General features: G+C 40.2%; 2 protein-coding genes and 1 long non-coding RNA gene across 4 annotated transcripts in view; 1 reads left to right on the top strand and 2 right to left on the bottom strand.

Moving 5' to 3' along the window:
• Positions 1-3,660, bottom strand: part of CRPPA (CDP-L-ribitol pyrophosphorylase A) — a 125,719-nt gene extending 122,059 nt beyond the window's left edge. For both annotated transcript variants that reach the window (XM_055709517.1, XM_055709516.1), the window contains exon 1: positions 3,138-3,660. In XM_055709517.1, the coding sequence (XP_055565492.1) occupies positions 3,138-3,304 (167 nt within the window). In that variant the 5' untranslated portion in view covers positions 3,305-3,660. The remainder of the gene's footprint in view (positions 1-3,137) is intronic.
• Positions 3,661-3,814: 154 nt separating this feature from the next.
• The window catches only part of LOC114017511 (uncharacterized), a 46,178-nt gene continuing 22,356 nt past the window's right edge, over positions 3,815-27,636 (top strand). Inside the window, exons 1-2 of the long non-coding RNA XR_008731926.1 lie at positions 3,815-4,117; positions 5,861-5,962. This is a non-coding gene — a long non-coding RNA (uncharacterized LOC114017511). The remainder of the gene's footprint in view (positions 4,118-5,860; positions 5,963-27,636) is intronic.
• On the bottom strand, positions 17,172-21,106 carry SOSTDC1 (sclerostin domain containing 1). Its single transcript, XM_005445110.3, has 2 exons — positions 20,717-21,106; positions 17,172-18,462 (listed from the first exon to the last, which is right to left on the bottom strand). The coding sequence occupies exons 1-2, from the start codon at positions 21,039-21,041 to the stop codon at positions 18,047-18,049; spliced, it is 741 nt and encodes a 246-aa protein (XP_005445167.2). The 5' UTR covers positions 21,042-21,106; the 3' UTR covers positions 17,172-18,046.

Here is a 27,636-nt window from a genome sequence, read left to right on the forward strand (position 1 = left end):
TTTGAACATCTCACGTACAGAAGCCATTCATTTTTTTCCTAAAAGAAAATGTTCCTTATTAATCAGACAAGATAACAAAGATACCTTCATAAAGTTAAAACAATTTGATTATTTTTAGTTCATAAACAATTTAAATAATAAGCTAATGATAACTACACAAAAAGAACTATCACAATAGATATTTTTAACAAAACCGCAACTGTGTGACCTGTAGAGCCACTGAGCATGAATCAGCCAACAGGGAAAAATACTTGGCAAATGAATACAGAAGACACTTTTGAAGAGGCAGTTCTTTGGAAGCTTCCCCCAGGTGATGCTTGTTTTAAAAGGCTGCATTACAGTAAACAAAGTAAACAAAACTGCCTGAAACCTTTATAAAAAAAGTTTACTCTGCCAGGTATTAACTCCGCTTTCCTCCTTAGTAACTTCTCACTGCACTTTTAACAACTGATGAAAGTTGAGCATAGCAAAAATAGCAGCAGTTTATTTGTCCCACAATTGTTTTTAAATCAACTTTTACCTTGGTCTGTTTTCCTCTCTATAGCTTTAGTAAAATGTGTGTGCATATGCCCACAGAGCTGAGACTCCCCCCATCTCAGAAAATGAATTGGAAAGGTTCTACTCTAAACAAACACACACACAAACTAAAATTAAGGAAGAACCCTACTAGTGTGTACAGAAGCAAAATGGAGGAATGTCATTCTAGTTCTGTTGAACTTGATGCAAAAGCCTTGCGTCGTTCAACAAAAGCAGAAACAACTCCAAGGGGAAAAAAAGCCATTTAAGTTCTCTAACACACTTCAATTTTACCTGCAAGGTAGGACCTGACCTTCCTATCAGCGTCACTGTACTGGCAATAAAAACCAACCATTTCTCCTCACCGTATTTTTTCTCACCTCCTCTTCCTAAGGGCATCATCTTTGGTTATTATTGGCAGGCCAACATTCTACATGCTGTCATCCTATCCAACAGGATGCACTGCTTATTCATTCATGTCTGCTCTTGTCTTGTCTGCCAGCTTTTCCACACCACTAAGATTCTCACTACTTTCAGCTGAACAGTGTAAAAATCTTTTTCTCCTGATTTTTAATAACCACATGCAAAGCTGCTGCGAAATCTTGATTTGCTCCTGTATTTCTGTCTATATGTTGCTACATTTTTTTACAGATTAAAAAACCCTCAAAAATAGCTTCAGTAGCTGAGATAACCGGTTCAGTGAAAGTTATTACAGGCTAGTGAGTCAATGACTCATTCAATTACAGCAGGTAAACAACAGACATCAGAAGACAGTATCAAGCTAAACAGAAAACATGCCACTTCGGGGTGACAGATTATGTGATAAACTGCAGTTCCTCAATATTACATTTTTGCACACGCGTTCACACAAAGAACAAGGTACCTCCTCTGCAATTTCAGAGTCGGAAGTATTGAGATTAAAATGAAAGCCATTCTGAGCTTTAGAGTACATCTGTTCCCAACTCCCATACACACACATACCAGCTAACAATCCAACTCAGTACAGAGATGGCAGAAAGCTCTGCCTGTGAGAGCACTGGCACTAGTTATTGCACTACTGAAGTTAAGCAAAAGCACTAGGTTGTTGTTCTCAACAATCAGCTTGGCATCAAGCGCCCAGCTGGACTGTACAACTAGAATTCAACCTTTAATTTTTTGCAGCCTTAGGACATAAATATAATACTGTTGCTCAAAGAACTGTTATTTTCCCAGAGCTCACTGGCAGCAAATATGAAAGATTTTTTTTTTTTTAATGAATAATGTTTTATTTTCCTATGAATATCATTTCCTTCCCAAACCTCACTCTGTTCTCTTTTCAGGTCTCCAATACACTAAGTGAAGACATTATTCTTCTCTGTAGATTCTCATGACATTTTGGCAGATATTACAGCTGTGACAAGCTTTGGATTGGAGGTTTTGCTTACTGATGTGTTTAGCTTTGTGACTGGCTGCTGTTGAAAGTTAAATAAAGAAAACAAGCAATATTTCTTTCATAAAGTAACAAGTGACCTGAGGGAAGCCTCTCTGGGTGGGAATGGAAAAAGAGTCCCAATTCTGATGTTGTACAAGTTTCCATGAGTTAAGAACTTTGGGAGATGTTGGCAATTCCATTTCTTTTCACCACCTTCCACTCCTTCCCATTCATTCTCTCTAAAATCTAAAGGTCTTTTTCTGCAAGTTACTGCAAAACATCCAGAATACATCTGACACTCCACTCCTTACCTGCAGTGTTTCAAGTGACACTAGATACAAGACTTACATTATGTTAACATTTGACAATAATATATTAACTGTCAGTCACATGCCTAGAATTCAACAGTCTTACGAAAAGGGAAAACCTGACTGCTGAGATATCCCATTACTCTAATGCTTTGCTCCAACACAAACAAAGAAAAGTTACACATGCGATCTCACGCTATGTGAGCTGTCGACATCCAGCCCTGTGACTGTACCTTAAACACAGTCAAGGGCGCGGTTCAGCTTCCTCCTGAAGCAGGGCGCTCCACCATGAACTATAATGGCAAAGCATAACGCAAAGCTGTAGGCCACTGAGTTCATCCCACTATGAGGAGCAGATCTATTTTCAATGCTAGTACTGGACGCTAGTAAAACCATCTCCAGTGGCTATGGCTGAAGAGACCTTTTTTTCAAGGCCTCTGGATAGTTTTATGACTATCTCAAATGGCTGTGGTAGGCCCGTAGCTCACCAAACCAGCCACTGCAGTTGCAGAAACCCCGGAGCTTTGAGGGTGAGGGCCTCCCAACAGTCACCCAGCAAAAATGGCAAGTGACACAGCTTCAGGGCGCTGGCAGGGCTGAGGCGAGAGGAGAGCCACCCGGGACGACGGAGCCTGCCCGGCCACAGCTCCCAGCGCCCCCGGCCCGCACCAGGCCGTCCCCCCCGGCCACTCCGTCACTCACTACACGTTTTGACCGGGGGGGAAAAAGAGATCCCACCGAAACGCAAAACCAAGGCCTCGGAAGCGCGGCCGCGCCGGGCTGCCCAGGGCCTGAGCGAGGGCGGCTGCCAGCGGCTCTCTGGGGACTGGGGGCACGGCGGGGGACCGGCGGGAACGGCCGCAGGGCGCGGACCGGGAGCCGAGCGGCGCCTGCCTCGTTACCTCTCCATCGCCCGCACCGTGTAGCTGACGAGCGGCCTCCCTTGCACGGCGCAGAACTGCTTGGGGGTGGCGCCACCCAGGCGCTCCCCGCTCCCGCCCGCCGGTAGCACAGCCGCCACCGGCATGACGGCGGGCCCGGCGCCGCGGCTCCCGCTGCTGGGCTCCATCTGCGCGGGGCCGCTCCTCGCCCTCCCCGCCCCCCCGGCAGCAGGAACGCGGCCCGGATCGCGCAACCGCCCGCCCGCGTGTTTTATTTGCCCGCGACGTCCGCAATCCAAAGAATCCAGCGCCCGCCCGCTCGCCTGCCCCCAGCGGGGACTGGGCCCTAACTCCTCACCCACCCCGCGCTGCGCGAGGCTCTGCGGAGCCGTGCGGGCCCAGGCGCGGCCGGCCAGCCCCGCCGCGTGCACCCGGACCCCGGTGGGGTCGGGTGCCCGCCCGGCCGCTCGGGGCAGGCCGTAGGGAGCCAGCGGGCACACAGCAGCGCACAAACAAGGCACCACAACCACCAGCTCTTTAATGCCCGCCGCGCCGGTGAACCGCACAGCGCATGCGCGGCCGGGCCGGGCTGCGCCAGCCTGCGGCGAGCCGGGGTGGGCGGTGCCGGCGGCGGGGAGCGCGCGGCTCGGGGGCTCGCGGGGCGGGGCGGGGCGGGGCGCTGTGAGGGGGCGGTGGGAGCTGTGGGGAGCCCGCGGCTGTGGCGCCGCCGCCCACCCCGGTCCCCGGTCACCCCGCGCTGCGCGGGGCCGCCGCCTCTGTGCGGGCCGTGTCGGCCGCCGCTGGCCGGGGCGGGGTGCCCTGTCCCAGTGAGGAAGTGAAGTGTCTGGAGGCGAGGGGAAGGCGGGCCGGACCGCGGACCGCCGCCTTCGTACGAGCCCCGGCCGGGAGACGGCTGCTTCTCCACAGGCTGGCCGGGACGCCTGCCAAGTTATGGTGTATGTTGCCCTTAATCCTAGGAGGGAGAGATTGAAATAGCAGCGGTGAGTTCACTGGGAGAAGCCGGCATGTTCCAGTTCATCTTACGGTGTTACTGTAGGCAGGAGCTGAGACAGGTTGATCAGAAAATTCCCAGGAGGAGGGGGTTTGCTGCGCATCAGGTCACACATTTGTCATCCAAGAAGTATGTCTCAGGTTGCCATGGCTGGCTTCACTGTACATCTCTAGGCTGTAACTTGAGTGTAGTTAAATACTATTGCTACACCCTTGTAGTTAAATACTATTGCTACACCCTGTCCTCATCTGAAAGTTTTGGATATTTCACTGTAAAGATAGCCTTACAAGTCTGAAAAAAACCTCTTGTGAGCTTATTGGTGCTTATTGGGAAGCAGTGAGGGCCAGCGACTCCAAAAGGGAAGGGAGGCTGGAGCAGAGCACACTATCAAGGCAGGCAAGAGCAGTAGCCCCACCGGCAAGAAGACAGGATGTTAAACATGAGTCGGGGTCAGGAACGGGCCCTTGGGGTCAGGCATAATCCAGTGATCACCTAGCAAGGTCTCAGAGAGGCAGCAGGTCCCAGGGCAAGCCAGGAAGCTGAGCAATGGGTGTGGGTGAAGGTCAGGGAGGCACCCAACCAAGTGTAGACATAGGGGGTCAACAATAAAGACCTTGCTTAAAAGTAGCTCCCAAGGGAAAAGGAGGAAAGGAGGGTCAGGCCCTTGTTTTTAGCTTTCTTTGTAATTGGTAGTATTAGTGAAAGAGCTGACTTTGGACTTAGCAGGCTAAACTTCTTAACTTAGCCAATTAAACTTAAGGAGGGTGGGTGCACCAAGGGCCCTAACACTGTCCTCTGACAGTATTTTTAGGAAAAAAATGTGTGATTTATATGCAGGCTATCCTAAAATGACCAGAGGCTTTAGAGTCTGCAGATTTTTTTTCAGCTGTCCTTTATATCTTTGAGAATCTAACTTACAGCTTTTTAGGTTTCTCTTAGTTATGTTAAGAGGAACCTAAGTAAAGCGCATATGGAGACTTTTCTGAGGAGTAGATCTGATAGAAGCAGCAGCATGGAAGGAAGTTTGTTATGTCTCAGCTGGGCTGTTTAGGTAGTGCCAGCTGTGGACTAGGGTAAAATGATCATATGGGATTGCAAAGACATCATAAGTAGGAGTCATACAATAGGAGTGAAGTGATCCCTGCTAGCAAAGGCAAAGTTCACAGGTATCCTTGATAAATGCAATAGCAGGAAAGTCCTGGAAAATTGGACGGTACAATAGAGAATAGGCATTTTACATGCAGAGGTGTCTTGTCAGTTACGGCAATTAACAGAAATCACATCAGCTGCTGCCATGCAGAGAAACATGGGAGAGAGTGATGGTAAACAAAGGAAAACATTTTAAATGAAAACATACAGATGTGCCTTCTAAATAACAATGTCTCAAAAAGCTTCTGTAAGGAAAAAATGTATTATCACAGGAATGAAGGAATTGGTCATGTAAAAAAAGGAAAGAATGAAGAGTTATACACATTGCTGAAAAACTTCTGGAATGGAGGCCTTTGCCATCAGTGAAAGCATTAGCTAGAAGTTTAACTGCCTTCCTCCTGACAAGTATTGGTCTCATTGTCTTCAGGACCATTTATGATGTGGGATTTTTTTTAGAAAATCCGTTGGCTCAGAAAGTGTGTTTACCTGTTTCTTTTCCTTTCAGTGGGTCTTACATTTCTTGGAAAATATTTCTCTACACCTAATTCCTGACAGCATGCATTTGTCTGTTGTGTCTTTTCAGGACTTCCAAGTTTGCCCTGACTCTTCCGCTCTGTGCAGATTGCCATACACTCAGCATTGCTTCTTTGTTATCAGATGCCCAAAATGAATTTTTCTTCTTGAGGTAGGCACCTCAAGCATCCACAATCATCTTGCATCACATAGGTTACATAATTCTGACTTTTTCTTGCAGCAGTTATATACAAGCATGGTCATGGGAGGTTGTTCTGCGACATTCCCACTTTTTTCATTTTTTTCAGTGTGACAGATATTCTGGTCTTCATACTTCCATTCATAAAGAGCACAGGCATTAATCTAGTCAACTGTAGCTGATTTTCTGGACTTTTTTCTTGTTTGCATTATTATAAGGAGCAAAATAAGGCCTCTTGGGTTCCCATGGCTCTTCCTATTGTACATTGGTTCTGAGGGGTAGGTAAGTAGGACATTTCGAAAAACAAACACAACCTTTAGAATTCTTTTCCCCTTTCTTCTTGACATTATCGTTGTGCACTTCTTCCCCTGCTCCAACAGTCTGTTGCATTTAGTACCTCCTCTCTTGCCCAGCCAGTGTTTCCTCGCTGCATTTTTTTCATGCATATTAATTTCTTCTGTGAAGGATTAAAAGGCAAGAGAGATCGAGGAAAGAGGATCACATGCCAAAATTGGTTCTGTTCATGTTCTGAAGCCCATTTTCCTTATTATGCTAGATGGATAAAGCTTGATCTGTCCAGAAGAAATTATCAAATATAATAACTTTGATGATTGCAGACTTCAGTGTCATCCAAAATGATGTATATTTGCGGTGAGATTTGTTGATCCAGCCAAATGGCACTTTGAAGCTGCTTTTGGCTGCACTTGAATGTCAGGTGCTTCAGAGGTTTTCATGCTTTTCCACAGTCCCTATGGAGTCAAAAGATTCTTGTTTTGTGTTGATAGCACCTGTTGATTCTTCAGGAAGCCTTTCAATATAGATTCTTGGGTTCTTGTTTAGACTGACCTTGTTACTGCTATTCTCCTTTTATTTTCTGTTTTCTTAGTCAGTGACACAGAAAGAAGAGCATATTTAACATCATTGTCAATTTATGTTGTGTCTTAGCATGAGTTAAGAACATCGGGATTTTTGGTTTTACATCTTTTTCATATTCATTTCATAGTAACATGAATCACAGTGGCATTCTGTGAATACATAATTTGCTTCAGTTCCATTGCCTTTTACATTTTTTATTGAATCAATCTCATAATTTGGTTACTGTGCATATGTGTGTATGTTCATATATAAACATTTCATGTGGGGCAAAAACTAAATTCACACATATTAGGAGAAGAATTTTACACAGTTTTTAACTGGATAAAGAGGAACAGAGGCAACATTTTTGCCTCAAAGCAAGTAAAGAGTAGGCTAATCCATCATTTCTGTGCAGGGGTATAACATCTGAAACCACAGCAGTAGTTTGCAATTATGCAGTAAATATGCCAATCATATGTTTGAAAAGAAAAGTGGGGGTTTCATCTTTTTTATTGAAGAAAGAAGATACGTACAAATTGGAATCAAATTACAGAAGTGCAATTCACCTGAAAATTTAACTGCTGGGGAAAAAAAATCATCTGTTTCTATGACTGAAATTCGTAATAGAGTTTCCAGAGAACATTAAGTTATTGGAGTGGTAGAAATCATACTGAAAGATTTTTGTGATAAATGAGTAAATAAGTAAAATTTCTTAATTTAAAATTGCAATTGAGTCTTCTATAGATGTAATATAAATTAACTGAGAAATTGTCCCTTTTTTTGAAGTAATTTCTAAGTTTCTGAAGCATTTTGTTTTTAATGCAGGCAAAAGAGGTTTAATATATCTTTTCTTGACCAGCAGCAGGTTCACTATTGTGTGTTTTAAAGCAAAATACATGCAATCAGGGAACATTTTGCAAATTGAAGTGAATTGTGAAAGCAAAATTACAAAAAAATACAGAACTTCCTACTATGGAAGTGCAAGATCTGTAAAAGACAACATAAAGCTAAAAATACTTAAAATCTTAGAGCCATTCTTGCAGCTAACATGGTATCTGCAGCACTCTGAGCTGTGATTGCATGCTTTTAGCCAGAACCTTGTGTTTGCAGGATTGTATTTCACTCATTTTATCCAGATACATAATTTATTACTTCAGTGGTGGCAAGCCATAAAATGAACATCCAGAACTGTAAGTAAGGAAGTGGAATGTCAGTTCTCTTTACAGAGTTTTTCTGTTCAAGTAAGATAGCAGTCTTGCTGTTCGTTAAGTCACCAATAAATGTTTCTCTAACTGTTGAAGTCACCGTTTACAGAGACAGACACAGGTTCTTTGCATATCTAAAGAGATTAGAAAGTCCCTAAAAAGACAGTATTTCAGGTTTTCTCTTGCATGTCTGTTGCTATTTGTAGAAATTTACACAAGATCTCAAAGCCTTAGGCTTCCTCATAATTTCTACATGTATATGGGAAAAAAAAAAAACTGGGAAAGCATAGTGTGGGTAGGCATTTTATTTCCAGATTTTTTTCAGTTCTGATTGATCACTAGAAAAAATAAACATGTGACAGTTCTCTTTTATGCTTTTCACAATCTTTTTCTTGTTGCCTGCAACTGAGACCTTATCAGCCCTCTACACAGGCATTTTGGACTGACCAAGGTCTTTGCTTTTTCAGTCTTAGTTGCATAGCAGCTGCCTCAGAGTATCTGCTCTGTGGTGACAGTGGTTCCAAAGTCAGTATCATGCCATAGGGAATGTATATCTTGAGGCAGTATAACAGATAGTGGAATGCTGAAAAAGGCAAAACTGTTTTCCCTCCAAATCATAATTAGCACCTTCAGGGGAAATCTTATCTTATTTCATATTGGCATATTTTTATGTTTATATTTATTTTTACAAATATGATTGCAAAGGGTTATTTCTTGCTCTGAGATTCTTTGATGAAAGATGCTATAGATGTGTGGAATACTTACATAAAGGGTTGTGCTATTCATTTACTTCTATTGCTGTGTGGAACTCAGATCAAAACTGCATGTATTCAGCAAGGGAGTTATGCACATGCATAACTTAAATGATGTAAATAGTTGACTATCAAATATCAAAGATTGCTTACATGCCTCATATTCAGTGTGCATAGAGTCACCTATAGATCAGATCCCTAAGGGGAATTCTAAGTGCTATTGCCTTCATACACAGTTCTGCAAGATATTTCTGATGTATGTTCTTGATTTTTGACAAAATGATGTAATGAGTTGTAAATTTTAGTTAATGAGACAGAAGTGTTCCATGATTTTCAGTTTCTTAATAGTTGAAGTGTAAATAGAGAACATGAGTGCTACAAATGTAAAGTAAGTGTGGTATCTGAACACAATGGAGTGTTTTCATACTTGCATGTCATTGTAGGTAAGTGTTGAAAAACGTATGTTGAGTTTCACCTGTTTTATCATGTGTGTTTTATGTCATACCTTTGGCATTGTTTTACATGGTTCTGGTAGATAAATTTCTTCCAGAGTCTATTAAGACTTGACACACAGAAGAAGCATCTTGCTTATGTCCTGTGCATGTGCTAGAGAAAAAAAATGACAAAGATTTCATTTGATGTTTGACACACATTTTAGAGCTTCACCCTAAAATGTTATATTCACCCTGGAGTGTTTACACATTCTCTACTCAATAATCCTGTAGGCTATTTCTCTGGGGTATGAAAGGTTAGTTCAAGAGCTAATGAGTATTTTGTGTACACAAAGTAAAAGAATTTAAAGATAAGAGAATTACCCCTTAGTATCTAATCCAATAATTCATGACAGTCCCTGAATGCAAAAGTTTTTGTGAAATTCAGAAAGATTAAAGACTTTAAGGAAGTCTGCTACTGCTTTGGGGAGTGCTTTGGCAAGTAGGTGATGAGGTGGAGTCCTCATGTAATTTTTCATTAAAATGGTTGACTAGTCTTAAACACTTTGCTCCAGGATGGTCTTCTTAGGTTCTAGGTACATTGGTCAGACATTAAGTAATGCTCAGGTTGGGTAGGCCTGTCTGCTCAGCTTTAACATCACCATTTATTGTGCTGGTTTATAGGAGTTGTGGTTCAGGGTGTTCGAGTGTCAGAGTTTATTGTAGATGACCCTAACAAAGATTAATTCATCGAAGTTGAGGACAGAAATCCCTGAGGCTGTTTTCCACTATCACTGTGACTTAACAGCAGGCACCAGCCATTACGCTAGAGCCCTATCATCTCAGTAAAAGCAAGAAATGTTAGTTTATTCTTTTTTGACAGGCATCCAATTGTGACTGGAGAAACACCTACCTCTGAGGAAAGACTAATGGTGGTTCCCTTTTCCCAAAATGACTCAAAGACGAGATAGTCTATGAACTTGTTAAATATGTGGTATTAAGCCACGGATGCCAGTGATACAGAATGATGCAGTGAAACATTAGAGAATACTTAAGAGATTAATTTGGGTTTGGAATAGAGTTGGGATTTTCACTCCCCTAAATTTTTGTTTTAATTTTGGTGTGTGCGTATTACCATGCCATGTTTTATTGCTTTAATGTGTTATGTGTTACCTCCATGAAATGTTTGTGATGGAATTTGAAACAATTCACTAAACTTAAAGTGATGGAGAGAATCAAATAACACCAATGAATATTTTTAGATTTGGTATGAATAGGAGTATAAGCTCTACTAGTTATTACTACACTGAAAGTATTGCTTCTGCATCTCTTGTCATGCTAATAATAGTCCTTACTCTTAGAAGTCTAGGAATGTTAGTCATTAGTCCCGTGTCTGAAGAACATAGATGAACTCAGTTTGCCAGAGTTCATATAGGAGGGATTCCATCCATATAAGTTTTTACTGAAGTGAAGACTCGTCCTAGCTATACCATCAGGGGCTGAAATTGCAGCAGGTAAGAAAAGATATTATCCAACACAAAAATTGGACATTTTCATTGTGGATGTATATGGTACACGCATGGTAAACTAAACAATCATGTGGAGCTAGTTCATTTTTCTCCTCTTCTTTTGAATTTTTAATGTTACATTCTAACCTTTTTGGTGGTTTGTAAGGGAAGTACCTTAAAACGCAGCCTACCTTGTGGAAAGGTTTGTGAATATTTTGTTTTTCTAAACAGTTGCTTTATAGTGAATAAAACCTGCAGGATGCTACTCCCTAAAAATAGTAGTCCTGTGCTAACCTTTTGCCTCATTCTTTGCTGGCTTGTCTGGTTCTAGCATGAAAATGTTAGATTGGAAAGGATCAGTCCTTTGATCCGGTTTAGTTTTTAGAAAAATCAAGGTTACAGATTTTTTCCAACTGCAACATTGTGGCTACCTGTCATCCAGCAATTATATAGAGACAGCCTGTTTAACATATACCACTGAGCAACCATCAAAGGTTAACCATTTTCCAACATACTAATCTAGCTGGATGTAAACCAACTACCTAAAGAAAAATTCTCTGTATCCTGTTACTGTTTTTCTGAGTAATGCAGTCCAACTCATCTTACTTTAAAAATTCTTCCTGACACGCACCTGTGCCCGTACACTTGTGTTTCCACATACATTGTTTTCTTTGGTATGAGCACTTCAGAAAATGGATTAAGTAATGCATCCTTTTCTTTTGTGTGTGTGTGTTGGTAAGAGAATTGTGGGACAAGTAACCTAACTACTGGAAAGAAAAGTTTGGTCATTGAGACACCATGTGAAAAAGGATTTAGATTTTGTCAGAGCCAGAAGTTTGAAAGTGAAGGGCAGAAGCAGGCAGATTTGCAAGGGGCTGCAGTATTTGAGTAGAAAGTACTGTATTCTTAAATTAAGATTCAGACCGTGGCTTGAATGGTCTGTCTAATGAGGGCTTTTATTGAAGAAGTATGCAAAAAAAGTATTTAATTAAGCAAATAAAAATGGAAATTATCTTAATATTTACTTTATTCTTGGCAAAGGATCTTGCAAACATTTTTTTCTGGCAGAATTGTCAAGATTCATAACTGATTACAAGAAGTTCAAAAGAAAATACCAGGACAATAGTTGCAGAGCACCTAAAAGAAATTTTATGGATAACTCACTACCTGTTTTCTTAGTGGTCTTGCTCACAAAATCAGATTACTGTAATTTTATAGGGGTAGCACTGAGAGGGAATCTACTGATAGATTTTATGTAGATTGTAAGCAGGATTTTGAGCAAAATTCTTCAACAAGGATGTCCAGATGTGTGGTAGACCTATCGCTTTCTAAGAAGCCTGTATGCAAACCTTTTCAGCTTAGGCAGTATTCTTTTTCCTCAGAAAGAGGAGGCTGTTGTCACTCACCAGAAGATACAACCAATGTGGTGACACATGAGTTGCTGTGAAGAAGTCAGATTCTGGTCTCCCTGACTTGCCCTTGTTCATTATGGAATGTGTGGATGGTACAGACACGCTGTGCTGTACATTCTTCGCTTTGCATGGGAAAAGAAGGCAAAGACAGTCAGAAATGGTTATCTACCATGAGAATGTAGACTTGGCAATCTGTTAAATCCCGAAGATAGCATGTGCATTGGCTGATGTTTGGCTTGGCAATCTGCAGACACAACAAACCTTTTGAAGTCTCATGAGAAGTTGTGATGATTCTTCAGGAAGTTGAAAATGAAGGACTTGCAGCATATGCTGTCCTCCACGTGTCATCTTGTTTCATTTTTTTGATCCATTTTTTCTGTTTTCTCCTCTTCTAGACACACCCAGATTCAGACATTTCAGTATCTAAACCTGAAAGATGCAATGCAGCAATACAACCTGTTGCCTGTTCTGGCTACCATGCTAAAAATTGCAATAAAAATGTACAAAAGCAAAAGTTTCAGCAGGCTTTTTCAGTAGAAAAAAAAGGTAAATGATCCTTGCTAAAACCAAAATTTGTGCAGCTTTACATTTTAGAAATACTCAGACCTCTGTTCTCCATCCCACCTTAATGGCCATAGGGAATCTAAAAGAACTTCCTTCAGCCCATGCAAAAAATAAATGAATAAATAAATAAGTAAATAAATAAAACAATAATGTAACAAGCAACAGATGTTTAAACTTGCTTCAGCTGCAATTAAAACAAAGTCTTTGTGCTACAGTCTGTTTTAAAGCTCTGCATAGTCCCTCCATTTCACAGTGGCTGTTCTTGTGGTAGAGCTAGATGAATACTTTTCTCCTTAGGCCCTCTCCCTCAACTCTCCACTGTTTCATATAAAAGAACTTTAATGAATGTGCCTGGTTAGCTTTTATTTAGCCCACCAAAGCATCGAACTTCACAGACTGGTTTATGCTTTTACTAAGTTTCTTTGCAATTTCCTCACTAAGTCACTTCTCACTGGGGCTAACAAAACAAATAAAATGTGGAACTCCTAGGTCAAGTCAGAGCATGACTTTTTCTCTTAGTAGTCAAAACTAAAAAATAATGCATCCATTCATTCTAAAAATAAGATTTAAAATATTTCTGTATCAAAAAGCAAGTGTGCTGGAGGAAGTATAGTTCACAACAGGTAAGGGTTTAAACAATAATACCCTATTGTACAACTACTAAAATAGGGCAGGGGACAAGAATAGACAAAGTGTTCAACAAAACATTTTTAGGTGATTTAATACCTTTTTGTTTAAGTAGATGGTAACAAGTGTCACTTTTTGACAGGAGTTGTCTTTGAGGTTTAGTAAACAGAACTTTATTATTGTTCCAGTGTGTTCTGATTTAGGCCTTATTTCCAGGGACCTGAATCTTTATTTTCCTTTACATTCATGAAGTACCATATTCTACAAACAGCTATATTAAAGTCAGGAGTCCTGATTGTCATTAAGATGTCCTCTGTATTTCTTTGTGGTTGTATAGAGGTATTAAGAAGGCCTGAACTCCAGCTAGGCAATATAACACTACCTCATTCACTACTATATGTTGTCAAACCAAAGTGAGTTAAGAAAAAACAAACTCCCAAAATGGAGTTACAGTCCAGTGTTTGTAAAGATTTTTCTCAGCAATTAGTAGAGACTAGTTATTTTCATGCTATGTACTTTGATGAGCATTAGCTAAGAATTGAGAGTATTTTCTTGTCATGGAAGAACTGAGGCAGGTCAGTGTTTGAATATTAACTCGGTGGCAGGCAACATCACTTGTAAATCACAGTTTTCTAGTGTGTCAGTCCACATAACTCATATGATGAGTGAGGTTAAAGGCTGGATGTCTTTCAGAAAGATGCATGGGCAGGCTTTCTGTTGTGGGGGCGACGTTCAGGCAAAATTAACAAATCCAGTGACAGAATGTCTGCTTAACTCATAAATCTCTAGAGAATTTTCAGTTTTAGCCTGGAGTGATGTTTATATGTATGTCAATTAAATTAAAATCAAAGCCCCTTGCCTGGCCTACGGGAAAGGAAATGCATCATGAGAACAGGATACCTTCCAACACTAAGGATTCCTTATAATTTTCCACTGAACACCTCCAGGTTAATACTGTAGCAACAAGACTCTCACAGTGGAATGTATTGAACAATCCTTTCTTGATTAATGCTGTACTTCTTCAGGAAGGATATAAAGGTCAAGGTTAGGAGAACTACAGTGATTTACTAGCAGAAATCTGTTAGGTATTTTCAAGGGTGTTATTCAAATGTCTGCTTTATTTCCAAACAAATGACTGAACTGGGATTGGGTGGTTTTGATTCCAAGGCTGCTGGAAAGGAGAGAGCAACAGATTTGTTACTAAAAAACTAATAAATAAACTTCTCAAGGGCTTTTCTAGTCTAGACTGCAAGTGTCAGGCCCTTCTGACTTCCGCACTTGGAAATGTCTTAAAGACACTATCTACCACTGCCTCTATGAAGTGTGCCTCTGAGTGCTACCATGCTATCAAAACAATCAGCATCTGGCTACATTTGTTTCTAGTGGTATCTAATGAAAATTGATTTCCATTCATTATAAAACAATTTACCCCTTAGTTGGGGACAGTTTTCATCAACTTGAAAGTAATGAAATAATGATGACACATTAACAGATTCTGATTTATTCACTTTTAGTTTTCTAAACAGGCAAGTATGAGAACTTAGAAAATTATTAGGTTCTTTCAAAGGCATTTGAAACTATTTTCAAGAAGCCCCTGGACTTAGTGATCTGCCCATATGGCATGATATTATTGAGAAAGTAACTTATATGTATTCTTAGTGTAATAAATCTAGACTATTTAGTGGTCTAATTTGTGTAAAAACTTACCTGGTCTGACTCTATATTGTACTTTTTCAAAGTATTTACATGCTTTTGTATCTATTAGGCCTATATCCTACTCACTGCAACTTTACACTTTGAATATCCTATATTATACATATACATTTATAATATCTGAATATATCCTACCCACTGAACTTTACACTTTTTCATATAAGAAGCATAGTTGGATGTACTCGTATAACGCCTTTTGTCTAGATCTTTGGATAGACCCCTGTGAGTTCACATGTAACAGGATAAAACAGAATGGAGATTGTGTAGTCCAGATTGAAGTATTCAGAGCTGGGAGATGAGTCAGTAATATTATTCCTTCAGAAAAATCAGGATTAACATATTTCTAACACTACTTTCCTGTAGATCTCCACAAAAGGCCAAAGTCATGGCCAAAGAAGAGACCATAGCTAACTTAGGTGGCACGCCAAAGTTAAGTTGCTGCTGATGGACAAAGTTCCTACTGGCTTCTCTCATGTTTCCTCAAATATGCCAGACTTAGAGATGGGCCCCATGGTCTTTCTATAGCATGTCCAGCAAAATTTCATGAAGTCATCTTAATGGAAGTATGTCAAATTATCCTCTTCAGGTAGTTTTGCATGGAAAGACCAACTAGGAGTAAAAATCGCTATTGCGAAATGCAAACCCTTATTAAATGTGCATATTGTTTCTGCAGTCAAACTTTACTGACTGTAGAAGAGTCATGAGCAGGATGTGGGGGGGGGTTCACCGTTCTTATTTCTGGGAGTCAAACAGAACAGGCAGGACGACTTTACTGATGTGAACTATTGGCTTTGAAAATAATTTGGTTAAATTTTGGTCCATTATTTCAATCTTTTGTGCTTTATCATCTTGAAGAAGTAGTTGGAGAACAATGTAAAAATGGATACATGTTTGGCATTTGGGAATAATCTTTCCATATAAAAAGGCTTGAATGAGACTATAATGTCTGTTAAAATAGACTAAGGTATCTGTAGGTCCACTGAAGTGATATGCCTAGGAGCAACGTCATGTCACCTCTCTCCCTGCTAACTCCTTTATTCATCATCTGTCCTCTTAGGCTTAAAAGAAGCACCTTTAAGATCAGAGAATTTGAGTATAAATGGTCTCTGATCTTATCATTCTGATATTTCCACAATCACAGAATTAAACTTGAACCTACTCTGTCATTAATGTGGTTTATTTTAACTTTACCACCATGTAGATTACTTAAAATTGTGTGTGTGTGTGTGTGTGTGTGTGTGTGTAGCTCTTTCTTACATATAGCAGATTTTAAAGAGAATTCTTGAAGGTAGATTTGAGGGAAAATAAATTCATTTTATCGATAACATTTAGGATTTGATAAGTCAAGCAGTAGCAGTGATTTTCAAACAGTTCTACATTAATGACCAAGGAAGATCATTGCAAAGAACTTCACGGTGAATCTTTTGAAATTAAAATGCAAAATGGAATGAGATAAAGAGGAGGTCAAAGAGAGCTTGTGTGAGACCTGATCAGGCAAGACTTCTCTCTTCTTGTGTAATCATTTCTTTGGTGCAAATGGGTGTAAAAGTTAATAACTTAAGAACAGCAGAATCCTATGATGAAATATTGCCCATAGTATTTCAATATAGTTTGAAAGATTAAGAACAGGTGATTCATGGACTATGTATTGAAGGGTAGATTGCTTAATATGTATTTCCTGATACATTCCATAAGAATAATGTGCAGGAGTCTATTGGCTCTATGGGAAAGATTAAACTAAATGTTATTTTCACGGTTAGTATTTGACTTCATCACTAATGAAAAGAAGAAAAATGGTGATGTCTTACTACCTTGTAAAACTTCCCCAAATACACACTTTTTCTGCAGTGCCCAACTTGCAAATTGTTAAATAGGAACCTGGCTTGGGCCACTAATAAGCACCATCTGTTAAATGGCCATATAAGATTTTTACATCCAAAAAGACTCCACAGAAAGGTTGTTTTAATGTTAAATATCATGGATAGTTGTTTTTTTTTAAACCAAATAATTTTCTCCTGCTTTTTAAGAGTAAATGTGACTGATTATAATGTGTGCATTTTTGTACATAGAGCCAGACGATACAGTTTTTTAGCACTGTTTATTTTTTGGGGGGGGAAGAAACCAATGAATTTGAAAGGAAGTCATCATATCTGTCTTTTGATTGCACATTTTTAAACAAAAATAATACAGAATGGAGAATGAAAAAAACAATTTTTATGTTGCTACTTCAAAGTAACACCTAAGTCTATGAATGTTCAAAATGAAAATATATATACCATGAATGCTAAAATGTCTATTTTACATTATCTACAAAATGTATGTTCTAATCCAGCCACAAATCATAGGAAAATACTTTGATACATGAGAAAAGCTATAAACATAAGAACATTTTGGAGGGAAATAACACACATAATAGCTCATTAAATAATTACAACAACAAATAAATAGTTTTTTCAGCTTTACTTTTTGATTGCTGCCATGCATATTTTAATTTTTGGTATACTGAGATAAGAGAAAGGTCAGCATGCAAGGCAATTTTTTTTTTAGAATTAATCTGAAAGCAGATACTAGGTCTTGTATTTTTAAGCTGTTGTCACAAGTTCATAAAACATGATATAGAAGGCAATAGATGTGATAACTGTTCTCATGAAAACACACAACAAAGCATCTTTTTACAAAATAGACGTCAGTGAATATTCATGGCAAATTTTCTTTGCCTCCTTGGCTGGAGAAAATGTAAAAGTTTATAGTGTGGGTTTGGAAGGCTTGTGTTATTCCCCATGTTGAGCATTTGGAAAATCACCCAAAAAGTCCATATGCTGAGAATGCCCCTTTTGATTTTGGTCAAAGCAATAAGCATGTAGTGTCAACTGAGAACACAGCAATGGCAGACTTGTCTTTAAGCAGTCAGAACGGTAAAGCAAATGGTTACAGGTGAGTCAATTTTGGCACGAGGAGTGGAAGATGAGAGAGGAGAGAATGTCTGACTTCTAACTTGTACTATGTTTGCTTGATTTACTGGCTCTTTTCCTCTCTTTGTGGTGCTGGATAGGCTTCGCTTGAGAGGTTCCCTCAAAGTTGTGGCTGGACTCGTTGTGCTGCCTGGTGTATCGCTTGCACTTGCAGGCTGTGACCACAGTTATTTTGTAGGTTCTTATACTTCCATCCTGGCACTGAAGCTGGATCCTCTGAGTGCGAGTTTTGTCATTGACACATCTCCACTCTTGCGAGCTCCGCCTGCTCCAGTACTTGGTTCCGTAACCTCCTCCAATCCAGTTGGGGAGCAGTGGCAAAGGGAGGCATTCACCAGCACACACCAGCTCCTTCAGTGGGTTGATGCTGGTGCACTGGCCATCTGAAATGTACTTGGTAGATCTCAGTTCCCGACAGCCAACTTGTACACGATCTGCAGAATGCACAGAATAATAAACACTGAGATTCAGAATGGAGAGATTTCCTTAACCAGTCATCTTCCCATTAACAAGCTATGTTTTGCAGAAGTTAAAGTAGGCTGTAATCTTTACAGGACATCTCTTTACTGTTGTGTCCCCCAACCCAAGGGCCTGAAGTGCTGATGGTATCTCTGGGTATTACCACAGCATAAAGGAATCATAATGATATGCACTTCAGTAGCTGTGGTAGAAGAGACAATTTTATTCTCTAGCCTTCTTCTCAGGGACATACCTTTTAGAGGAGAAAAAAATGCCCCAAGGGAAGAAATGTTTCCTGCTTGTTCTCAGCCTAGGGAATTTGCTCTGTGATGTTTACAACAATTATGCTGGATCATTAGCAAGGGGGAAAATACTGCCTTGGAAACCGTTTATATGCTTTTAAATTAATTTCAAATACTGTGTTTCTTCTCATTCCAGTTATAGTAGACTGAGTCTCTCATGAGCACTGCTTCTCTGAACACATATACTGCAGAAGTGGTAAGAGCTGAAGTTACCAGGGAATGGTGCTCTGCATATAAAGTTTGAATGATTAGCATAACGATTTCAGAGTGGTCATTTTGCCCTCAGGGTAACACCGTCTATTGTATCTGTAGTAGTCTCTATGTTATATGTAACATAGAGGATCTTGCAGATTCTCTCAGGCAACTGACATAGAATCAACATGCAGAGCTTCTCATACAGGCATGTTTGTACCCGTCTGTATGTGCAGCTCTGCACCCTGCAATAAACACAACTGTTTATTTCAGTAATTACACTTTGAAATAAACGCCCACAGTGCGCTTAATTTTAATAAGCAATCTTTACTGGCTGTGCTCTCCCTCTTTCTGAAGGACAATTACAGCGCAGATTCTACACACAATGCAATTAACTAACGCCTTTAAAATAGGAGTAATTACTAGAAACATTTTAGAGTGAATCATAAAAGACTTTGAAGGTACATCTACATATCACAGCTACAGGCTGCTTCTGTTTCTACTTGGATTTTTGGAAGCAAGTTCTGAACAGAGACACTGAGTTACGATTACTTCACCCTGTCCCCTCTGTCTCAGGATGGGCAGTCAGAGGGACTGTGAATCTGCAGGCTGATCTGAGGGACTGCTTACAGGGCTGTTCTCCTGCCTGCCGTGCAGAAAAGATTCAGGCTTGCCTTCCTGCAGCTGCACTCAGGAATGTACCTGGAAGAAGCTGGTCACTGATTCGAGTTTGTCTCTCTGTCTCTTTTTATGTCTTTCCCGGCTCAGCTTTCCTTCAGTGACAGCTCACTGACAATGAATACCTACTGGGCTGCTCCAGCCATCTCATAATGACGAGTTGTTTCCTGTGCACTTAAACCCTTAGCATTCATAGAAGCTGACACACCTGGCTTAGCTGAAAGGTATCTGTGTCACTTTTTGCCTTCACTTTCCAGGGATGATACTATTTTTATCAAATTGTTGTGGGTGGGTGGGTGTGTGTTTCTCTATTTGGATTTCTTTAATTTTAAGGAGGCGGGAAGGGGAGGTAACAGACAAAGTCAGCAGAAGGTTTCCAGATCGCCATGTATCTGACATACATACATAAAACTCAGCAGGAAAAGACTAGATATAAAGAGGCAAGTTAGAGCAGAGATCATAGGTAAATTATGAGCTGATTTGTTTACTTTTGCTGGAGGTGTTAAGCAGGTAAGTGCTACAGCAGGAAGTAAAACTAAACAGCGGGCACAAAATTCAGAGTATTTTATTGCATTTGAAAAGTAGCCCAGACACCTCCCCTGCCCGCAGTGGGAGGGTGAGTTAAGAAAGCGAGGGCTTGGGAAATGCCTCTCACTCCTTTATCTTGCTTCTCTACCGGATAACCCATGAAACCCGGTGTTCCTGGATGAACCTCCCTCAGGAAGTAACCTGCCCCAGACAGCCGGTCCTACAGGACTCGCACGGGGGAGGCAGGCAGGCTGGCTGGCCGGCAGGCAGGCTCGCTCGCTCGGAGGCCGCCCGGCGAGGCAGATCCAGCCAGGAACCAGCAGCATCTTCCTTCGCCCCGGCTCCCCCGGGGCGCTGGTTCCCGATGCGCGGGGGCGGGGGGCAGAGCGCGCTGCAGCGGGGCGCCGCGGCCGCGGCCGGGGGCTCGGCTCCCCGCGGGACTTCGCTCCCGGCGCCCGGGAGGGGCGGCCGCCGCCGGGGGGCTGAGGGCTGCGGGACGCGGGGGAGGTGCTGCCGGTAGGATACTCACTGTTACGGTCGGATCCAGCGCTGGTGTAGTGCCTGCCTCCGTTCCTGGCTTGGTTCAACGTGCTGTTGCTGCTTGGGCTCGCTGCAGCAGGTTTAACAACGTGCGAATAAAGTATCTCTGTGGCATCGTTCTTGAAAGCCAAGTAGCTTTTCGTAAAGATGCAAGCTAGAAGAAAGCCGTAGAAGTGAATGGCAGGGAGAAGCATGGTTGGTTCAGGCTCTGTCTGACAGAGCTGGGTGAAATCTTTTTCTTCTGCTTCTTCTGAGTAACTCTGAAATTGCTCCTGAAGGTTTCCTTTATATATTCGGAGAGGCTTGGCATTCATTCAGGTGTAAAGTTGTGGATAGCTTCAGAATGAAAACCCACAAAAGGGGTGGGATCCCTACATGAGCCTGCGAAGACCTTTTACCAATAGGAGAGAAGACTGCAGTAAAGGAGGAGTTAGATGCACTAATTGCAGGATTCCTATTTGGGGCTTTTGAGGGTATCGGAAAACTCTTAAGACACCGCACAGCAGCATCCGGGCTGAGATCTAGAGGCTGGCCAGCTTTGCCTTTCCATTCTGCATGGCCTTGCTTGCCTGGCATTTTGGTGTGGTGTGTCTAACACAGTGTAAGAAAGAGTCTCTCTTGCTCCTGTTATGCAAAGTTCTGAATGTGACTTTCAGCAAACTTGCCAGCTCTGTAAGGATGCAAAAGTTTATAGAACTTACAGAAGACCGCTAGTTACACAAATACTGTCTGCAATATACCAAGATCACTTTAAAAAAAAAAATTGTTAATAATTTAAAGCTGCCTCTAGATGCTTTAAATTATGCAGCTTTGATCAACAAGGAGCGCTGCTAGAGAAACTACTTGTTTAAGGGGAATAGTCTCTCCCTGGTGTGCAGAGTTACAAGTATGTGTTTCTGTATCACTGCGCATAAAATGTATCTCCTCTAGGCTCCTTTGTACAAACATATCCATATTCATAGCCTCTCACTATGCTCATTCACCAAACTAGTCTTTTTTAGTTTTGTACATTGCCTAGAGCATTTGTGTATTTTTAATGTATTATTTCATGTGATAAAGAAAACAAAGAGGAAAGAATAATCCTTATTTTGGCATACTATTTTACTGTCACACACTTACTTGATTTTACTTAAAATTGCATGGCCCAAATCCAAGCGCTAGTGTAAATTGTGATGTTGTCAGTAGGGCAATGCTTGTCTGCATCATAGTAAATGCTGTCTAGATTTTCATTATAAAGAAAACAACAGTGATCAACGTTGAAAGCTATAGTGTTCTAATTCAAGGGAAACTCTTTTCTTGGGGAAAAAGCACAACCATGCAGGAGGCCACATTATGTAAAGGTTAATCGCACTTACATTATTTGTAACCGAGTTGATAAGTATAGTCATCCTGGATTTTATTTGCTGTAATGGAAGCTGAAGTGGAACACAGGTCAGTTACCTTTACTGTCAGGGTCAAAAACTCAGTCATTCAGAGAAGACAACTGTGTTTCATTTTGGAAACAAGCAGACATTTGTATCAGCAGCACTTTCCTCTCGCATCACTTAGAAGGTTGTCCTGGATTTCAGCAGGAGTAAGGACAGATCCACAGTAGGTGCCAAATTGATAGCCTTTGCTTAAAAGACACAGGAAAAACAGGAGTGTTGTAAGGTGAAGTGAGTTTTACTGGCAGAGCTGTGTGTGGGGAAGTTGAGTTGATTGCCTGCATCTATTATGACTAGCCCAACCCAGTTCTGGAATAACAAGAATGTTGCAAGGCAGAGTGAGATCTTTCAGCAGAGTAATGTATGGAGGAGTGGGATCACTACTAACCCCTGACAAAGCTCCAAGTTCCACTCTCATGGAACATCTTATTTAACCACAAAAGCGAAGATGTGCATTTTACCTTCCCTTTCAAAAAAAAAGTAGAAAGCAAAAATTTCCTTAAGAAGACATGTACATTACAGACCATTAATATTTGAGCATTATTTTTCTTCAACAGCAGCTAACCAAAGGTCTGTTTTGTTGATGTTCAAGTCCTACTTCATTTTTTCTCACATTCACAGATCATACAGACCTTCACACATCTCACCTTCCCTGCAGGATAGTCTCTGTGCTGAACGGAGCCAATATAATTAAAAACACAGGACCCATTTTCCGGTTAGCCACAATTCCTGTGGATATCAGTCAGAGGACCTTTTCCTAGTAGAAAGATTTTCCCACATTAGATGAGACTTGGCAAAGTCAGAAGCTTCCTTGAGAGCTGCTTTCTTTGAAATAATGCATATAATCTTCTCACAGGAAAAATGAATGGGACCTTGGGGGTCTAGGACTGGGGCTGCAAGGAGCTTGCTAAGCCTCAACTTTTTCAGCTTTCAATGAAAGCTAAAAATCACCCCTTCAAATCTGGGCTATATGAAACCATTAAGTTTGTCACATACTTCTCTTGGTCTTGTCACTTAGAGAAGGGAGACCTCAAGACAAACTTCAAGACAAAGGACAAGTTTGGCCTTGAATTTGCCACAGGAGAGATAATATAGATTACCTCATTTTACTGTGCACTGGACACAAAGTAGACTTCATTGTAATTTAATTTGTATTTTCCATTTTTTACAAATATTGTATGAAAATTTCATTATTTCAGTTCCTTGGTCAGTACTGTCAGCCTCCCTACTTTGAAAGGTAAGCAGGTTTCTGAGGAGTTTGTCGGTTAATTTGATTTATACTTTCTTTTGTCAAACCTAGAGCTTGCAGTGTTTCACTTTTTCTGAGTCTTCCTGAGACAAATTAGAAGTCACATGAGGGGAAGGGATGCTGGTCAGTCAAATTTGGTTATTCTTCCTGAGCGAACTTCACAGTCAAAAGGTGTTTCTTGACGCTTGGCTCAGAATAGGTTCCTAGACATAAAACATTAGTTAGGTGATCATGATAAGTTCTCAAAGGTGAAGACTTTAAGTTACCTTTGTACCCTCCAAAATAGACTGAAACAACATACAGTCTGTCCTTATTCTAGTCAGATTCAATGGCTTGAGTAGAACATTGCTCTGTGCTTAATCTGTAATATCGGCCATAAGGAATATATTACACAGGTCTTTGAAGTCTGTACTGGCTTCCTTTTTGCCTCTGGGCATAACTCAGGATGTTCTTATTGATCTATAAAACCCTATATGGTTTCAGTCCTAGGCAATAAATTCTCTCTCCTTTATCTTCCGTTATGACGCTTAAGATGAGCCAGGGCATACCGACTATACCTGGGTGTCTGGAGGGGGTGAATGCTCAGTGTGAAGGATCCAGGAGACTAGATTTCACTGCTCCTAAGGTTCCACGAGAGTCCTGTTCTGCTGCCTGGCATGATGTAAAGGCCATCGTTTAGTCAGATCCTTGAAAGGTGGCTGTGGGGAAGGCACAAGGAGAAACCCATTAACCAGATTAATTTAAATGCTTGTACGTGTACCCTGGGATAAAGTGCTACATTGAACTACACAATTTTTTCAACTTAACTGCTTCTTGTATCTTAACAGCCTTGCTTCTGAATGAACCTAAACACAGTGGTAAAGCCATCCATCACTCTTCAGAGAGAATGGTATCCAGAGTTATCCACACCTTAAATCTTGCTTTCTCCATTTTCTGTGACAGAAAAAAACCCACACTTCTCTCAATGGATGAAGACTAATACAAGGCATGTGTTCTGTAAAGATACCGAAAGAGAATTCCCTTCTTCATGGTCATTTATAAGTCTGTCAGGATCCCATCCTCCATGTTTCTTAGACACTATAATGATGTCCAAAGGGCAAAGTTTTGTGCCGAGTGCACACACCTGTCTAGCAGCACAAAACAGCCACAGGGAATAGAAGGGTATGCACTGACAAGTACAAATGACTGCCAGAGCGCCTTGTCTTTGCAAACCACATGATCACCAAACATGCACAAAAAAAGAAGGAATTCCCAATTTTTCATAAAACTTGGGCCTGCACAGTTTTAATAATGATATGAAAAGGCCAGAATTAGAATGAAGGCTGCATGGAAAGAAAGGTTCAAAATTTGTTCATAAATTTTTTTGTTAGTCCCAAAGAGAAGACCATTAGGGCATTGCAATTCTGACTTGTTTCCAGAGGCAGATACTTTGAGAATAAGTCAGATAAATGACTGCAAAAAAGAAACTGACATTTATTGCTTTGCACCTTAAAACATAAATGACTGTCAGGCTATTTTCTGTTAAGCAATAAGCATATTAGTAATGTACTTCAAAGCAGCATAAAATGTGATTTGGAGCGTGATAAGAGAACTTGTCTGAAAGTGAGGTGGAATTGTAATAAATGCAACTGTTGAGAACTTGTAAGCTGTTGTGCAACAAGCTAGCATAGTTTTAAAGCTCATACAGAAAACATGTTAGAGAACCGAGATACACCCCCCGCTCCCAAATTCTCAAACCAAAGATTTTTTTGAATACTGAGGTTTTTCTATACTAAACGGTACTTTTTAATTTTCTCAGGAAATTACAATTGAGAGATTAAATGAAAAACATAACATATATTCTCATTAATGAGAATGACTAATTAGTTCTGATTTATGTCTTAATCTCCCTAAGACTTCATATTACAATTTTACTTTTTTCTACTTGCTCTTATACATAATGTAGACAGAATAATTTAGGTCAGGCTGTGGCTTCAAAGGAGGCAATTTATCACTTTTATGGAAAAAGACATTAAATAGACTGAAAAGGGGGAAATATATGTTTATTTTAAAATTCTAGGAAAATTTACATTAGAGTGAAGAACTATCCATACTAATTATAAGTGCCACCTCTTCTCAAGTGTTTGCAGTAAGATTTTAAGACCAATTTGAAGATGATGTGGCTTATTATCATCCATAACATGTTTTGTGATTTCTGTGTATGTGGAAGAAGAAAGAAGATCAAAATAGGGTTTTACTAATGAAAAAATATGAGCTTGTTTATTTGGGGTAACATTTTTGGAAACTCTTAGGTGACACTGAAATGTAACACTTCTATTTTAAAGAGATTTAGGGCAATAGAGCAGTACATACACAGACACTGAAATCAACTGGACTTCAGTATCTACATACTTTCTAAAATGTTGCCCTAAGGAGTGAAAGTCCTATTGATTTTCAGTGAGCCAGTCACTTAAATGCTTTTGAAAATTTTACCCTCAGGTTAAAATTCTGAAACTCCTACTCAATGTTAAGCAGGCAAAGTCCCATCAACATGCCCCAGTTGCAAATAAAATAGAAACTGAGTAAAGGTTTTGAAGTCTGACTTGTTTCTTTACATGTAATTAACTGAACTTTTAATATATCACTATGTTTCAGTAAACTGCTTTGTGTTTCTAATTACGTGGTCTGAAATGATTACAGTGTATTTAAAAAATGCACACTCTACAACAAATCAGCTAAGAAAATCTGGCATAGTGTCAGGATTTCCTAGGCAAACACTTGCCAAACCTGTTGTTAGATCCAAAGTCATAATTTAAAAACAAGCCTAGAAGGTATCTGGAAGAAGATCCCTCTTTCCTTCCTTCTGCTCTATCTCCCACTCCCTGACAAGGAAATCACTTTACCTTATCAAAACAGGACAGTTACTGAAATTTGTCTCCTGGTAAGAAACCTATCCCTGCTACACTCGGATTTTACATTTGGCTAATGCATATTCTTGTTAAAGAAAAAAGTTTCCTTCACCAAGAATGTTAGTGTCCAAATTCTTCAATCAGATAAACACGCACAACTCCCTACTGAAATTAAGGAAGTACCTGAGGGCAAAACCTGGCCCCAAATTAGAATTTTAATAAGTGTAATACTTCGTAATCCTTTCCCTGCCAAGAGACAGAAATGGCCCATCCTGCACAACAAATTCACAGACTTTACCATGTACTCAGTAGCAGGGTTTCACTTAGAACTCATGAACCAGAATATAATTGAACAAAATGTGTACATCTTAGTTTATTAAAATTAATCCATCCAATATTATACTTCATTTGTACAGTACTGAAAATCTACTATTTGCACATGTAGGATCTGCTGTAATCCAGCAGATGTTTCCACATTATCACCCCAAACACAGTTTTAAACACTTGGAACATTAATTAAAATGGAGATCTGTCTCTCAAAGAACTTATATGCATATCTTCATGCATTGGTTTTTACTGTCAGCTACTGATATTCCTTCCTATCGGAAGTTAGTTTCAGTTGCCTGGTTCTCTTTAAGTCCCAAACTGTTTCATGCAATCAATGAATGAGTCAGGCTGAATGAAATTAAGACACAGAACCAAGTATCACCTGCCTACGCAGGCACTACAGCCCATTCCAGACTTCCTTTCCAGCAATTTTAATTACCTTGAATTCACATGTAAAAGAAAATGTAACAGGAAGAGCTGATAGATCTCCTCACTGGAATGCTCTAGGATCTCTTTTAAAACAATAAAATTACATTTTTACTAAACTAAGGCTTAGTAAATTTACTATGACTACAGTACAGCCTTAACTAATAAAATGGCAAAATGCACACCAAGAGTCAAGTTCCTAAAATCTTAGGGCTAAGTGCTTAACAGTTTTTTAGGCATTGTTACAGTGAGAACATTATGTTGTTGCTGTTGACTTATGTATACAAATATATTAATTAGAACACATGCACACTCAGTTTGGCTAAGAGCATGAAAAATGCTGTTGCCATGAAGTTGAGAGGTGGGAATGAATTTTCAGTACATTCCACCCATTCCCCAGGTTGTATGTAAAATTTAATATTAAAACATTTCAGGAAAGGACAAAGAATGGAAATTCTTTGCAGTAGTAGGTGTCAAGATTTTGAAATATTTTCTTTAGTCCAAGTAAGAAAAAATCCTCACATTCTGAGATGCCTGAGAAACAATTTCAGAGAAAAAAGAAATTCTAACCAGATATTACTATTTTGATTTTTCT

Source organism: Falco cherrug, chromosome 4, assembly GCF_023634085.1.
Source record: "Falco cherrug isolate bFalChe1 chromosome 4, bFalChe1.pri, whole genome shotgun sequence".
NCBI lineage: Eukaryota > Metazoa > Chordata > Aves > Falconiformes > Falconidae > Falco > Falco cherrug.